Source organism: Pogoniulus pusillus, chromosome 25 (assembly GCF_015220805.1).
Source record: "Pogoniulus pusillus isolate bPogPus1 chromosome 25, bPogPus1.pri, whole genome shotgun sequence".
Taxonomy (NCBI): Eukaryota; Metazoa; Chordata; class Aves; order Piciformes; family Lybiidae; genus Pogoniulus; species Pogoniulus pusillus.
The window spans coordinates 19,553,061-19,569,746 of NC_087288.1; the positions used below are offsets into that span (position 1 = coordinate 19,553,061).

Sequence of the window (16,686 nt, forward strand, 5' to 3'; positions counted from 1 at the left end):
AGGTCTAGGCTGGATGTTAGGAGGAAGTTCCTGGCGGAGAGAGTGATTGGCATTGGATTGGGCTGCCCAGGGAGGTGGTGGAGTCACTGTCCCTGGAGGTGTTGAAGCCAAGCCTGGCTGAGGCACTTAGTGCCATGGTCTGGTTGATTGGCCAGGGCTGGGTGCTAGGTTGGACTGGCTGAGCTTGGAGGTCTCTTCCAACCTGTTTCTGTGGTTCTATGAAATGTTACAAATCTGTAAACTCTTGTGCTGCTTGGTGATGAATTGAGGCAGTGCTTCTTGGCAACAATTGGAATCGTATTTAGCTTCAAAATGAAAGCAAAAAAATGCTTTCTGCACACAGTGGGAGGTTTTGAGCTTTGGTTTCTTTTTCTCCCTCTAGCTTATTCCACATGTCATCAATAACTCTTTTTAAATGCAAAGATTACACTCAGTGAAGGAGAGTCTATGGATAATTTGGCTTTCTTATCTAGATTAAATAAAAGCTCTTTTCTAATGTATTCACAGAAAGGGAAGCAAATGAGGTTGTTCAGGTGACTGTGGATTTAATAAATGCTTGATTTGCAGTCTTTAGTCATCAGTATGGCTTCCCATTGAATGGGAACTGTGACTTCTCTTCCTGCTTTATAATGTGGGGTATTTATTAGTGACATGTGGAATAACCTAGGTGAAGAAAAAAAAAACCCAAACTGTGTGCAGTATTTTTGCAGGTTTATTTTTTTAAGCTAAATATCATTCAAACTATTCTCAAGACATCATTTACTCAAGGGCTTACTTTTCACAATATCACAGTATCACCAAGGTTGGAAGAGACCTCACAGATCATCAAGTCCAACCCTTTACCACAGAGCTCAAGGCCAGACCATGGCACCAAGTGCCACGTCCAATCCTGCCTTGAACAGCTCCAGGGACGACGACTCCACCACCTCCCCGGGCAGCCCATTCCAGTGTCCAATGACTCTCTCAGTGAAGAACTTTCTCCTCACCTCCAGCCTAAATTTCCCAAACAAAACCAAAGTGTTTTCAAAAACACTTCTCAGCCAGCACCACACCAATTTAAAGGTTTGGAACACTCCTGCATCCTACTCTCCTCCTGGCCTGGCAAATAAGAAGTTGAAACATGTGGATAAGGCTGAAATTGTCAAGCACATGAAGTCATTTTGTATCCTTTGGTTTGGCATCTCTCATCATTCAGTGGGAAGTAAGACTTCCCTTTCTGCCTTTAAAAGTGAGTTTGCTCATCTAGAAAACACACCTGAGCAGAATGGAACTTAGGTCCTGAGTCTTCATCTCTCTTTTCTCCAGGAGATGGGTCGACATGATGATCTGTGGTCCCTCTTTTACATGTTGGTGGAGTTTGCCATTGGTCAGCTTCCATGGCGAAAGATCAAAGACAAGGTAGGAAACCTGGTGTCTGTCCTTCAGATAGAGTGCTACAGTTTTACACTTGGGACTTCTCATTGTTCCTCCTGCAGCTCTCTGCAGCTTCCTGCTGAAGTCAAGCCAGAGCCTGCTTTTCATCAGATCTTTCTGCTTGTCTGTATTCTGATGCGCAGTCTGCAGCTTGCCTTACTTGCAGTAGCTGGACCGTTTCTTATGCATATCATTAATCCCATTTGAGCTCATAGTTGACTTCTTGCAAAGCAAATCATCATGTGCAAGGCTGAGCTAGCCTTCTAGCAAAGAGCTTTCAGAAGGGTGGGAGGGCAGGCTGGATAGATGGGCACAGTCCAGCACCATGAGTTTTAACATGGCCAAGTGCAGGGTTCTGCACTTAGGCCACAACAACCCCGTGCAGTGCTACAGGCTGGGGACAGAGTGGCTGGAGAGCAGCCAGGTAGAGAGGGACCTGGGGGTACTGGTCAACAAGGGACTGAACATGAGCCAGCATTGTGCCCAGGGGGCCAAGAAGGCCAATGACATCCTGGCCAGTTTCAGGAATATCATGGCCAGCAGGACCAGGGAGGTCATTCTGCCCCTGTACTCAGCACTTGTAGGGGCACACCTTGAGTGCTGTGTCCAGTTCTGGGCTCCGCAATTTAAGAAAGAAGTTGAGGTGCTGTAAGATGTCCAGAGAAGGGCATCAAGGCTGGGGAGGGGCCTGGAGCACAGCCCTGTGAGGAGAGGCTGAGGGAGCTGGGGGTGTGCAGCCTGCAGAAGAGGAGGCTCAGGACAGACCTCATTGCTGTCTACAACTACCTGAAGGGAAGGTGTAGCCAGGTGGGGTTGGGCTCTTCTGCCAGGCACCCAGTGACAGAACCAGAGGACACAGTCTCAGGCTGCACTAGGGCAGATTTAGGCTGGATGTTAGGAAGAAATTCTTTCAAGAAAGAGTGATTGGCATTGATGTGGGCTGCCCAGGGAGGTGGAGTCACCATCCCTGATGATGTTAAAAAGGAGGCTGGATGAGGCACTTAGTGCCATGGGCTAGTTGATTAGAAGGTGTTAGTTGACAGGTTGGAGTTGATCTTGAAGATCTTTTCCAACCTGGTTAATTCTGTGATCCTGTGATTCTGCGACAGCAAACAAACCAAACGGGAATTGCAACTGGAAAGTAAAACAGAATAAAAATACCTGTTCCTGTTTTCTTGGAAGAGGATAAAATCCCTGGAAAGAAATAGGTCACCTGTTCATAAGGCTGTGTTAAAGGGACAGCTTCTGAAGAGTGTTTCCAACTCAGAATCCCTCTTTGACCTTTGCCTGCAATGATCAACCTTGCTTTGCTAGGGACACCAAGGAGAAGTGCATAGACACAGTGCTGGGTGTAAGAAGAGGAACTGTAAGATGAGATGGTGTTCCAGGGAGGGTAATGTGAATGTGAAGCAACAGAAGAGAGTCTTGGCTCTGAGGCTTTCTCTTTTCTGCAGGAGCAGGTTGGTATGATAAAAGAGAAGTACGAGCACCGAATGCTGCTAAAACACATGCCTTCAGAGTTCCACCTTTTCCTGGATCATATTGCAAGCCTTGACTACTTCACCAAGCCAGACTATCAGGTAAGAGCATTTTTTTTGGTTGCCAGTCTGATTAGATCTTCTAACATTTCTATGCATGTCTTTAGATCTAGCTGAGGAGTACCTTTCCCAGGACCGGGAGGAAGAAGTTGGTACTGCGCAGCTCCTCAACATCTCAAAAGGTTTTCCTTCTTCTTCCACCACTTTGTCCAAAATAGTCTTCTACTCCAGACCACAGAGTTCTTCCCAAGGAAGAGAGTACTTTTAGCTTTCATTAAAGCACAAAACAGTTGAGATACTGCAAATGCGACAGAATTTTGGCAGAGCTTGCTGAAGACTGCAGTGAGCCTGTGCCAACAGCTCAACCATACTCACCAGCCCCTTTGCTTTCTTGCAGACTCATATGGGCCCTAACTGTTATTATCTCCTTCTTTAATATTAATCTTTGCTTTGCTTTTTTCCTTCTCCCATTCACTCGTTGCTGTCTAGTGTCACTTCCCCTGCCATGGGCAGGGACACCTTCCACTAGATCAGATTGCCCAGAGCCACATCCAGCCTGGCCTTAAACCAGGGCTTCCACCACCTCCCTGGGCAACCTGTTCCAATGTTGCACCACCCTGCTATCAGCAAACAGTGCTGGATTTTGTTAGCCCAGGGAAGAATTGTCACCTGATTAGGGACAATCCTTGTTACATGTGCTGGAGAGTGATGTGATAGAGGGCAGCCCTACAAGAAAGTACTTGGGGATATTGGTGGGTGAAAAGCTGGACGTGAGCCAGCAATGTACAATGCAAATACTTCATCTCAGTGACTTCCCCCAAACCCCATCATCTTTACTGCTCCATATCATTGCTTAAAAAGAAACCCCCAACACAGAAGCTCTCAAACAAACAAAATCCTTCCAGTCTTCTCCCAACACTCAGAGCCATATTTTCCTCCTGCTCTTTTGCCACCCACCCTGTAGTCTGGCTTGTGGCTTTTTTTGCCTTGAAGTGAATCAGAATGATGTGGGTTGGAAGGGATCTCCAAAGGTTGTCCAGTCCAACCCCTCTGCAATAAGCAGGAGCGTCCCCACCTAGATCAGGTTGCCCAGAGCCCTCTTGAGCCTCGCCTTGAATATCTCCAGGCATGGGACCTCAACCACCTCCCTAGGCAACCTGCTCCAGTGTTTCACTTCATGCTCTTCTCTCTGTCTCCAGGTGTTGAACTTCTCCTGCTCACACCCTTGCTCCTGCATGATTGTTTCTTTTTTCTTGTTTGCACCTCTTAGCCACCATGATTATTTTTGTTTGCCTCAAGTCATCACCTCCCAGCTCTGATTGAGAAGATCATAAACCGCATTGATGCATAAAATAACCTTGCTGACATTCAGGTCTAGAGCTGACACTCTGCAGCATCCAAATAGCCACCAGCCTTGGGGGAAAAGAGGACTTACTCTATCATGAGTCAGCTGCAGGTTCACTCCTCCGTAGCCAGTGATCTTAGCTGGGGCTGTGGGATGGGGAGCCTGCTCTTCCTGGACCTACTTCTCATGGTGATTAAGGCTGCCAAGACTGGGCTTGGTCATGCACTGTGGCACATGGAGAGTGTCTAATTTCTGTCACCTTCTGTGTTTGTAGAATCAGAGAACTGGGCTGGTTGGAAAGGACATTTAGGACCATGGAGTCCAACCATTCCTAAACCTGCCAAGGCTGGTGCCGTGCCATGTCCTCCAACATCACAGCTCTGCATCTTTTAAACATCCTCAGGGATGGGCATTCAACTGCCTTTCTGGGGAGCCTTTTTCATTCTTGGAGAACCCTTTCAGCAAAGAACTTTCTTCTCATCTCCAGCCTAAACCTCCTCTGGTGCAGCCTGAGGCTGTTTGCTCTCAGAGTATCATCTGTTACTAGGGAGAAGAGACCAACACTCAACCTGGCTCCAGCTTCTTTGCAGGCAGCTGCAGAGAGCAAGGAGGTCTCCCCTCAGCCACATTTCCTCCAGACTAAACAAGCCCAGTTCCCTCAGCTGCTCCTCACCAGACCTGTCCTCCAGACCCTGCACCACCTTCGTTGCCCTTCTCTGGACATGCTGCAGCACCTCAGTGTCTGCCTTGTGGTGAGAATCCCAAACCCAAATCCAGGACTCAAGGTGTGGGCTCATCAGTAATGAGTACAAGGCAACGATCACCTTCCTGGTCCTGCTGGCCACACTATGCCTGATCCAGGCCAGGATGCTGGTGGCCTTCTTGGCCAGCTGAGCACACTGCTGGCTCGTGTTCAGCTGGCTGTCAGCCAGCACCCCCAGGTCCTTTTCTGCAGGCAGCTTTCCAGCCACTCTGCCCCAAGCCTGGAGCATTCATGGGGTCGTTTTACCTGGCACTTGATCTTGTTGAGTCTGATTGACTTGGCCTTCTTCTATTGATGCAGCCTGTCCAGGTCTCTCTGTAGAACCTTCCTACCCTCCAGCAGCTCAACACTCCCACACACTTTACTTTCATCTGCAAACTTACTGAAGGAGCACTCCATTCCCTCATCCAGACCATCTAGTTTCACTTCCCCTGCCATGGGCAGGGACACTTTCTACTAGATCAAATTGCCCAGAGCCACATCCAGCCTGGCCTTAAACAGGGCTTCCACCACCTCCCTGGGCAACCTGTTCCGATGTCGCACCACCCTTATGGTGAAGAACTTCTTCCTAAGTCTAATCTCACTCTCCCCTCCTGTAGGTTGGATCCATTCCCTTTACTCCTATCACTACTCAACACACTAAAAAGTCCCTCACCAGCCTTTTTGTAGGCCCCCTTCAGATACTGGAAGACCACAATAAGTTCTCCTCAGAGTCTTCTCCGGACTGAACAACCCCAACTCTCTCAGCCTGTCCTGATAGGAAAGGACCTCCAGCCTTCTAATCATCCTCGTGGCCCTTCCAGCATATCCATATCTTTCTTGTAATAGGAGCTCCAGCACTGCAGATGGTACTCCAGATGGGGCCTCAGAAGATTGGAGAAGAGAGGGAGAATCACCTGCCCACACTTCTCCTGATGCAGCCTGGTATCTGGTTGGCTTTCTGAGCTGCAACTACATGCTGCTGGCTCATGTTGAGCTTCTCATCCAGCAGCACCTCCAAGTCCTTTTCTTCAGAGCTACTCTCCAGCCAGTCACTGCCCAGCCTGTATCAGTGCCTTGGATTGCCCCAGCCCAGATGCAGGATCCTGCATTTGGTCTTGTTGAACCTCATGAGGTTGGCCTGGGCCCAACTCTCCAGCCTGTCGGAGTCCCTCTGCATGGATCCCTGCCCTCCTGAATGTCAGCTGCACCATACAGCTTGGTGTTGTTGAACCTGCTGTGGGTGCACTCAGTGCCACTGCCCCTGTCATGAAGAAAGATGTTAAACAAGATGTTAATGTATCTTTGTGTTCTCCTATTGCATCCAGTTTGCCTTTTAGCACAGGACATCAGGATTCCCTGGATAATGCACTGGTGCACAGAGCAGTGTTGCCAGTGGTTCAGTTCTCTCCTATGGAATATGTTCTTAGAAAGCAATAAGTACAAACCACATCAAGATGAATTTTGGTACCTGCCATTTTATAAAGAAAGTTGGGTCCTTCCTTTTGCAGTTTTATTTTCTTCTGCAACCAAATGTGGCAAAACCACATTGTCCATAAGCATATCACAGGGCCAGGCTGTGTTTGAGAAAGACCCTGCAGTAAATCTGCATCCAAGGACTGTGTCTTCCTGGTGTGCTTGGTTTATTCTAGCAGCCCTACCTACCTGTCATAGAATCATAGAACGCTAGGAGTTGTGTATAGGGTTAACACTCCGGGGGGAGTAACCCTGAACCTGACCCTAGGGGTCTTGACCCCTCCCCAGGGGTGGGTCTGAACACCACCAGGTGATGGTTAGCCCACTCCCCCCACTTCCTGTCCTATAAAATGAGGGGGACTTCCTGCTCTCTCTCGCCACACACCTCACTCTGCATTTCTCTCCCTGCATCGCTCATACCACCATTACCAGCTGTTTTAGCACGTGGCAGACACGAGGCAGACAAAGCCACCATGACACAACTCGGGTTGTAGTTGTACATTTTGTATTTTGCTATTTCCCCCTTCCCTATCCTTTGTAAAATTTCCCTACCTCAGATACCTCTTCTAAGTTATTGTTAAACTTTTCCTTTTAACTTCCAAATTGAGTGAGATTGATTTATTCGAGTGTGCTTACCTCTCTCTCTCCCTATATCTAATCTCTCTCTTTGGGAAAGGAGGGGGAAAAGAGGGGAGGGCACTCTACAAATTGTTACTGGTTCTAGGAATTTGAATTTGAACCCAAGACAATTTATTTGGCGCCCAACGTGGGGCAAGGTAGAAAGAATTATTTCAGGACAATTTATTTGGTGCCCAACGTGGGGCAGCAGCCCTACCTACATGTCACAGAATCATAGAACACTAGGAGTTGGAAGGAACTTAGAGAGATCATGGACTCCAACCTGCCCACCTAGGGCAGGTCATACAGGAGCATATGCAGGTGTGTCTTGAAACGTCTCTAGAGGAGACTCAACAACCTCTCTGGGCAGCTTGCTCCAGTGCTCTGCCACCCTCACTGCAAAGGAGTTTTTTCTTCACATTGAGCTGAAACTTCTGTGTTCCAGTCAGTGTCCATGGTCCCTTTTCAGGAGGCTGGACTGGCACACCAGAAGGCTGTGCAGCCATTCATCAGGATCTGGACAGGCTGGAGAGCTGGGTGAAGGGAGACCTTGTGAGGTTCAACAAGAATATCTGTAGAGTCTTGCACCCAGGGAGGAGCAACACCATGCACCAGGCAAGCAGCTCCATGGAGAAGGATCTTAGAGTCCTGGTGGACAGTGAGTTCTCCATGGGACAGCAATATGCCCTTGTGGCCAAGAAAGCCAGTGGTGTCTTGGGGTGTATTAAGAAGAGTATGTCCAACAGGTCAACAGAGGTACTCTTCCCCTTCTGCTCTGCCCTACTGAGACCATATCTGGAGTATTGTGTCCAGTTCTAGGCTTCCCAGTTCAAAAGGAACAGAGATACACTAGAGAGTGTCCAACAGAGGCTACAAGGATGACTGCAGCATCTGTCTGCTGAGGAAAAGCTGACAGACCTGGGGCTGTTTAGAAAAAAGAAGACTGAGAGGAGATCTTGTAAATGTTGATGAATGTGTGGAGGGTGGGGGTCAAGAAGAAGGGGCCAGGCTCTTTCCAGTGGTGCCCTGTGGTAGGACATGGGGCAACAGATATGAACTAGAACACAGGAAGTTCCACCTCAACATGAGGAATAGCTTTACTGTAAGGGTGCTGGAGCACTGGAACAGGCTGCCCAGGGAGGCTGTGGAGTGTCCTTCTCTGGAGACCTTAGGCACTTACTGGGATGCGTTCTTGTGCGACCTGCCCTAGGTGATCCTTAGAGGTCCCACTCAACCCTTACCATTCTATGAGCTCACAAGCCACCACTGGAAAGAGCCTGCCCCTTCTTCTTGACACCCACCCTTCAGACATTTGTAACCTTTCATAAGAGCTCCTCTCAGTCTTCTGCTCTCCAAAGTGTCAGGTGTACTACTCTGCATATGTCTAGTTTACAGGAGAGCTGAGATGAAGTTAAGGCTTTAGAGTTAAGAGTAACAAGACAACTGCAAGATTTCACCAAGTTCAGTGTCAAAATCATAGAATCATAGAATCAACCAGGTTGGAAGAGACCTCCAACATCATCCAGTCCAACCTAGCACCCAGCCCTAGCCAGTCAACCAGACCATGGCACTAAGTGCCTCAGCCAGGCTTGGCTTCAACACCTCCAGGGATGATGACTCCACCACCTCCCTGGGCAGCCCATTCCAATGCCAATCACTCTCTCTGCCAACAACTTCCTTCTAACATCCAGCCTGGACCTCCCTGGCACAACTTGAGACTGTGTCCCCTTGTTCTATTGCTGGTTGCTTGGGAGAAGAGCCCAACCCCACCTGGCTACAACCTCCCTTCAGGTAGTTGTAGACAGCAATGAGCTCTGCCCTGAGCCTCCTCTTCTGCAGGCTGCACACCCCCAGCTCCCTCAGCCTCTCCTCACAGGGTTTGTGTTCCAGACCCTTCACCAACTTCGTCACCTTTCTCTGGACGCCTTCCAGCACCTCAACATCTCTCCTGAATTGAGGAGCCCAGAACTAGACACAGTATTCAGTATTCAAGGTGTGGCCTGAGCAGTGCTGAGTACAGGGGCAGAATAACCTCCCTTGTCCTGCTGGCCACACTGCTCCTCATCAAGTCCAGGATGCCATTGGCTCTCTTGGCCACCTGGGTACACTGCTGCCTCATCTTCAGCTACTCTCTACCAGAACCCCAACTTGTGCAGGTTTGAACACGTTTCAGTCACCAAGCTAAAACCAGCCTGAAAAACAGCAGGTACAACTTTATAGCATTTGCTTTTATTTCTTGGCACTTTCGTAGGCAAGATGGAGATCCTAAGCTACACTTGGTCCTTATGCTCATACTTGAGATTTGTTGAGATCCACCTGCAGCTGCTTAACATAAATTGCCCTTTTGTTTTGTAATTTATTCCAGTTAATCATGTCCGTCTTTGAGAACAGCATGAAAGAAAGAGGAATCACTGAAAACGAAGCCTTTGACTGGGAGAAGGCTGGGACAGACATCTTGTTATCCACTAGCACCTCTACTCCTCCACAGCAAAATACCAGGCAAACAGCAGCCATGTTTGGGTGAGTACTGCAGGCATGCCAGTGAGCCTCAGTAACAAACTCCCTAAGTCCCTTCTATTCTGCCCTGCTGAGACCTCATCTTGAATACTGCCTTCAGTTTCAGGATTCCCAGTTGAAGAGGAACAGGGATCTGCTGGAGAGGGTCCAGAGGAGGGCTACAAAGATGATGAGGGAACTGGAGGGCATGGCTGATGAGGAGAGGCTGAGGGACCTGGGGCTGCTTAGTCTGGAGAAGAGAAGACTGAGAGGGGATTTCATCAATGTTTATAAACATCTGAGCACTGGAGATCAGGAGTGGGGGACAGGCTCTGCTCACTGCTCCCTGGGATAGGACAAGCAGCAATGGGTGTAAGTTGCAGCACAGGAGGTTCTGCCTCAACACAAAGGGGAACTTCTTTACTGTGAGGGTCCCAGAGCACTGGCACAGGCTGCCCAGAGAGGTTGTGGAGTCTCCTTCCCTGGAGACTTTCAAGGTCTGTCTGGATGTGTTCCTGTGTGATCTGTGTTAGATTGTGTGGTCCTGCTCTGGCAGGGGGGTTGGACTCGTGGATCTCCTTGGGTCCCTTCCAACCCCTAACATCCTTTGAGCCTGGGACAAGTTCAGTTTGGCAGTGTTTCAGGGCTGAGGTTCAGCCCAAAGATGAGGAGGCTGAGAGGAGACCTCACCTCTCTCTACAACTCCCTGAAAGGAGGTTGGAGTGAGGAGAAGGGCAGCCTCTTCTCCTTAGTGTCAAGCAACAGGATTGGGGAAAACGGTTTCCAGCCCTGCCAGATGTTAGGAAGTGTTCCTTCACTGAAAGGGTTCCCAAGTATTGGAAGGGTCTGCCCAGGGCAGTGGTGGACTCACCGTCCCTGGAAGTGTTTAAGCAGTCTGTGGACCTGGTGCTTAGGAACATGGTTCAGTGTTGACCCCTCAGTGTTAGGTTGCAGGTTGGACTGGATGATCTTTGAGGTCTCTTCCAGATGGATGTTTTGATTCTGCTCCTGGGAAGTTGGAGCTGCTTGGCAGCCACCACTTGATTTGACTTCATATCTAAGGTGGTGGAATCTTGTTTGATAGAGTCGTTGTGATTGGAAAGACCTCTGAGGTCATCGAGTACAGCCATCAACCTAGGACCACCATGGCCATTACACTGTGTCCCAAAGCACCATGTCCATGTTTCTTGAGTACCTGCAGCGATGGTGACTCCAGCACCTCCCTGGGCAGCCTGTTCCAATGTTTGACCTATTCCAACTCCTTTTCTGATGAAGATAACTGTACAAAATGAGTCACTAGTAGCGAGGTGGGTGCTGGTCTCTTCTCCCAGGTAACAAGTGATAGGAGGAGAGGAAATGGCCTGAGGTTGCACCGAGGGAGGGTTAGGGTGGAGATTAGAGGAAACTTCTTAACTGAAAGGGCTCTGAAACTCTGAAACAGGCTCCCCAGGGAGGTGGTTGAATCCTCATCACTGAGGTGTTTCAAAGTGGCAGAGGTGTGGTGCTGAAGGATGTGGTTTAGCACCAGCCTGGTAGAGTTAGAGAATGGTTGAACTTGATGAACTTAAAGGTTTTTTCCCAACCAAAACAATTCTATGATTACAGAAGATAAAAGGTTTATATGATAGGAGACAAAGACTCCATTGCCTATTAAGCTTCACTACAACTGTCTACAACTACCTGAAGGGAGGCTGTAGCCAGGTAGTGTTGATCTCTTCTGCCAGGCAAGCAGCACCAGAACAAGGGGACACAGTCTCAAGTTGTGCCAGGGGAGATCTAAGCTGGATGTTAGGAGGAAGTTGTTGGCAGAGAGAGTGATTGGCATTGGAATGGGCTGCCCAGGGAGGTGGTGGAATCACTGTCCCTGGAGGTGTTGAAGCCAAGCCTGGCTGAGGCACTTAGTGCCATGGTCTGGTTGACTGGCTAGGGCTGGGTGCTAGGTTGGCCTGGATGATCTTGGAGGTCTCTTCCAACCTGGTTGATTCTAAGATTAGCTCATGCAAAGAAGGGAAGTTTCTTCTAAGTTAAATATTGTTTAATGGGCACTTCTACAGAAGTTTGCAGCCTTTGTGGTTTTGTGGTCAAGGAGGTGTTGGGCACAAAGTTGGATCTGATGATCTTAGAGGTCTTTTCCAACGTTTGTGATTTTGTCCATCCCCTTGTGTTTGTGACTGCTAGGTGTAATCCTCCCATTCTGTTGCAGGTTGTCATAGCTAGGACAATGCTGCACTGCCTGGTTTTTCAGTCTGGTAATACCCTAAAAGCTGCTAAAGAGTTTGTGTGGGGCTCTGTGTTTGGCCTTCTTCTTTGAGTATCAATCATTTTACTTTCCTTCATGTCTCATCCACAGGGTGGTTAATGTCACGCCGGTGCCTGGGGACTTGCTTCGTGAGAACACTGAGGATGTCCTACAGGGTGAACATCTGAGTGATCAAGAGAATGCTCCTCCCATCCTGTCAGGGCGGCCAGCAGAAGGTCTTGGGCAGGCTCCAAACACCGTTTTCAATGAGGCTGAAGTCTGGGAGGAGACAGATGTGAATCGCAACAAACTCAGGATCAGCATCAGCAAAGTAAAGAACATTTCTGTATCTCCTGTGGCTGTTGGATTTAGGGCAATGGATTTGTAGACTGCTGGGTGCCACCTGCATCCTGATGTAGCATCCCAAAAAGCACTGTGGACTTCCCCTGTGGAAGTGGGAAATTCCAAACACATCACGGAGTAAAAGCCATTGGGATTAATTTGCATCTTTGTGCAGATGGCATTTTGGGAGCCTACACTGCTGGGGTGAATCCTCCATACAATCACCATATCCTTATCTGGGATCTGGATGCTTCAAGTAGTAGAAGTTTAGAGCATGCATAGCTGATACAATATCAGAAAATGTCCCAGGTTTGGAAAACATAAACCAAAATTTTATCGTGTCCTAACCTCTTGGCTAAACCAATTTGATCAAAGATCTCTTTCCTCCTTCCTGGAGGTGTTGGAGGACAGGCTGGACAGCACCTTGAGCAACCTGGTCAGGTGGAAGCTGTCCCTGCCTGTGGCAGGGGAGTTGAAACTGGATGATCATTTAAGTTCTCTTCCAACCCAAACCATTCAGTGATGCTGTGATCCTTCACAAGCCCTATTTTTCAGCACCTTGGATCATCACTAATTTTTCTCTTCCAGTTTTCAAACTTCCTTTCCAAAGGCTAGCAGAATCGATAAAAAGCATCTACTGATGGTTTCACTCCTGTGAAGGGTGAGAGAAGCACTCACTTGAATATTCTCACGTGTTTCTGCATTCCAAGATCTTAGTAGCCTTTTTAGCTTGCATCAAGGGTATCCTTACTCTGGTTTTCCTCATAATCCCTTTGCTGTAAATTCCTTGGAGGCATCCCCACTGGACGATGATTCTGTAGAGAACCTATGGGTTTATTGATTGGCTGTTGGAGGGGAATTAGTATTTGTTGGGTCAATATCAATTGTTATCTAAAAATCAGAATGTCCTGTGGCATGGTGTCAGGTAGACACAGAATCTGTTAGCAGAGGAACCTTCATCAAACAGGCTTAAAATTGTACCAGGCCGTATCAAAGTCACTTCACAAACCTGTCTTTAATGGGCAGTTGTGGACTAGCCTGTTAAATCTACCTGTCTTCTGGCTCAGACCAGAGTTCACTTTGGTTTCTAATGGCACAAAATTACTCCTTTTTGCAACCTTGTAGATGTCCTCCACTATCCTCTATCCACTATTCCTTATTAGAATTTGTTTGTGGACAAGAAACTCTCTCACTGGACTGGATGAGGCACTTAGTGCCATGGTCTGGTTGAATGGATGGGGCTGGGTGCTAGGTTGGACTGGATGAGCTTGGAAGTCTCTTCCAGCCTGGCTGATTCTATGATTCTATGATCTAATTGAGATCTGGTGAAGCCACACATTGAGTACTGGGTTCAGTTTTGGGCCCCTCACTACAATAAAGACATTGAGGTGCTGGTGCATGTCCAGAGAAGGGCAAGAGAGCTGGTGAAGGGTCTGGAGAACAAGGCTGGTGAGGAACAGCTGAGGGAACTGAGGTTGTTTAGTCTGAGGAAAAAGGAGGCTGAGGGGCAGACCTTGGTCTGCAATCCCTAGTAACAAGTGACAGGATGAGAGGAAATGGCCTCAAGTTGTGCCAGGGAAGGTTTAGGTTGGACTTTAGAAGAAACCTCTTCACCGAAAGGGTTCTCAAAGACTGGAGCAGGCTCCTAGGGAGGTGGTTGAATCACCATCCCTGGGGTTGTTTGAAAGCCATGTAAATGTGATGCTGAGGGGCACAGTTTAGCACCAGCCTTGGTAGAATTAGAGAATGGTTGGATTGGATTTTAAAGGTCTTTTCCAACCAAAATGTTTCTATGCTGCTTAAAATTCATCACAGCAAACAGTTTGGATCAGCATGTTACCTGTGTGGAAAATGAGCAGCAGCATTTCCCAGCACCAAAAATCACTAACCTAGCTCAAAACACTTTTTCATCTCTCACTGATAAAACTGTGTGCATTCCCAGACCATTCCTAGACAGATGAAGTAAGCAAAGCTTGGCAGAGTGGGACAGGTCTATTTCCACAATATACCAAACCAGAGAGCATTACAGAGAAATCCTGGCAACTCCTGTGTGTTTTTCTGTTCCTCTGAGCCACAGGCACCTTGATGCTCTTCAGTCAGTCTGAGACATGCACAAGGAAGTCCTAAACGTCCCTCCTGCATCCTACTTGTACATCTTCTCTTAAGTGCTCGGTGCTATCATTCACAAGCCCTGTCTTAGCAGCAGCTAGAGGCAGGAGAGGTTTCTACAGGATCCACAGCTTGGCCAGGTGACTCTCCTGCTGAGAGAAAGATACTGTTCCTAGTCAGTTTAGCTTTGTTGAGCCTAGGGAATTAGTTAGGATGTCTGTGAGCTTTTTGGTCCTGACAAACTCTGTAGCTACTCAGCAGTCTATGAAATAGAGCCCAAGGGCATTATGCTCTCCACAGCTAAAGAAGTCTGTCCTCTCTGTGAGGGTTGTTATCTTTAGTCTGAGTCTTGCCTGTCCTTTCACTCTGCTAGGTTTATGATCTTTACTCTGACTGTTCTCTGAAAGTCATCTTTTAAGATGCAGTTCCCACACAGAGGAAGAAAAGGAGACTGAGGAGTTCACATGTAAGGGCACAGGGCTCCACCTCTGCTTGTAATCTCAAGTATCCCTTGTGTCTTTCAGAAATGCAAGGGCAGCTGGTGTCTGAAACACTCTTCTGTGCTTCACAGCTTCACCATACTTCATCTACCAGTCTTGTAGCACTAGGAGTAACTCTGGGTTTCCCTGTCTCACTCTTTGTTTTTAGGTAATGAGTAGATCTTGCCATATTTTCTCTCCTCAGTCCCTCTCTAAGGTTATCCTTAGTTCTCTGCTCACATAGTTTAGATCTTCCCATTTCTGTGCCAAGATTTCCTTGCTTATTGTCACTGACATTTCACACAGTATCACAAAGGTTGGAAGAGACCTCACAGATCATCAAATCCAACCCTTTACCACAGAACTCAAGGCTAGACCATGGCACCAAGTGCCACGTCCAATCCTGCCTTGAACAGCTCCAGGGACGGCGACTCCACCACCTCCCTGGGCAGCCCGTTCCAGTGTCCAATGACTCTCTCAGTGAAGAACTTTCTCCTCACCTCAAGCCTAAATTTCCCTCTGGTTCTTCTTCCTCCACTGGATCAAAGTTGTCATTCTGTGTTTTTGAGAAGCCTCTTCCATCTCTCCCATGCCCTTGACCAGTTCTCTGCTCTTGGGTCCTACCAGGTTGCCTATGGTTACATCAGCACTTGGCTCCTTTCACAAACACACCTGGTGACCTTTCTTTGCCACCAACCATCTCCTGGCCTGAATGGATTACAGATTAAATTATTAGCATCTGTCCTGCTCTTCCTGTAATGCCTCAAAGTCCTCCTTCACTTCCCTAGCTGCCAAGGCTCCTCAGTTATGTGCTGCAAATCCACTCTGGATTGGTTGGACCTGCTGGTGTATGGACACTGGCTGACTTGCCATGCACACAGCACACGCACCGCAGCACGTTGTGATCAGCAGCATTTCACCGAGATGCCTGCTTAGCGTTCCGAGCCTCTGGCATTAACAGAGGACAAGTGAATGTAGGGCATGCTGCAGAGCAGGGGGAACACTCTCAGTACTAGGAGCTGGTATCTCAGTGTACACAGAGCAGTGTGTGGTGGCTGATGCTGCGTAGCTGCCAGCACAACAGGGCTGGATGCAAATCTTAGACTGTTGCTGCAAGCTCTTGGACCTTTCTCCTTCTCCGCTTTTGCCTAAACGCATCTTCACAGAATGGTGGGGACTGGAGAGGACCTCTGGAGATCATCTAGTCCAAACCCCCTGCTAGAGCAGGATCACCTAGACTAAATCACACAGGAAAAAGTCCAGGAGAATCACAGAATGATAGGGGTTGGAAAGGACCTCTAGAGTTCATCTTAGTCCAAGTCCCCTGCCAGAGCAGGTTCACCTGAGCAGGTCACACAGTACAGCTTCTAGGCAGGTTTGGAATAACTCCAGAAAGAGAGACTCCACCACCTCTCTGGGCAGCCCGTTCCAGTGCTCCACCACCCACAAAGCAAAGAAGCTCCTCCTTGTGTTTACGTGGAACTCCTTATGTTCAAGTTCGTGCCCATAACCTCTTGTCCTGTCCCTGGACACCACTGACTGGCCCCATACTCCTGACAGCACTGATAAGAGTCCCCCTCTGTCTCCTCTCCAGGCTAGAAAACCCTAAGTCCCTCAGCCTTTCTTCAAAGGAGAGATGTTGTAGTCCCCTAATCTTCATAGCTCTTTTCTGTACCTTCTCAAGCAGTTCTTTGTCCTTGATGTGGGGAACCCAGAGCTGGATGTCCTATTCCAGATGAGGTCTCACCAGGGCAGAGTAGAGGGGGAAATTTTCTGGGCCAGGGCAAAGCAGCACAGCGGAAGGCAGCAGGCAGCTGTGTTGGTTAGCTGCTTTTGCTTGCACACTGCTAAAACTGGAGAACAAAGTAGAAATCAATTTCCCTAAGGCC

General features: G+C 48.3%; 1 protein-coding gene across 3 annotated transcripts in view; it reads left to right on the plus strand.

The window, feature by feature from the left end:
* TTBK1 (tau tubulin kinase 1) overlaps positions 1–16,686 on the plus strand; it is a 139,862-nt gene that overhangs the window by 75,648 nt on the left and 47,528 nt on the right. For all 3 annotated transcript variants that reach the window (XM_064164649.1, XM_064164646.1, XM_064164647.1), the window contains exons 8-11: positions 1,306–1,398; positions 2,868–2,993; positions 9,498–9,652; positions 11,979–12,198. In XM_064164649.1, coding sequence (XP_064020719.1) covers positions 1,306–1,398; positions 2,868–2,993; positions 9,498–9,652; positions 11,979–12,198 — 594 coding nt within the window. The remainder of the gene's footprint in view (positions 1–1,305; positions 1,399–2,867; positions 2,994–9,497; positions 9,653–11,978; positions 12,199–16,686) is intronic.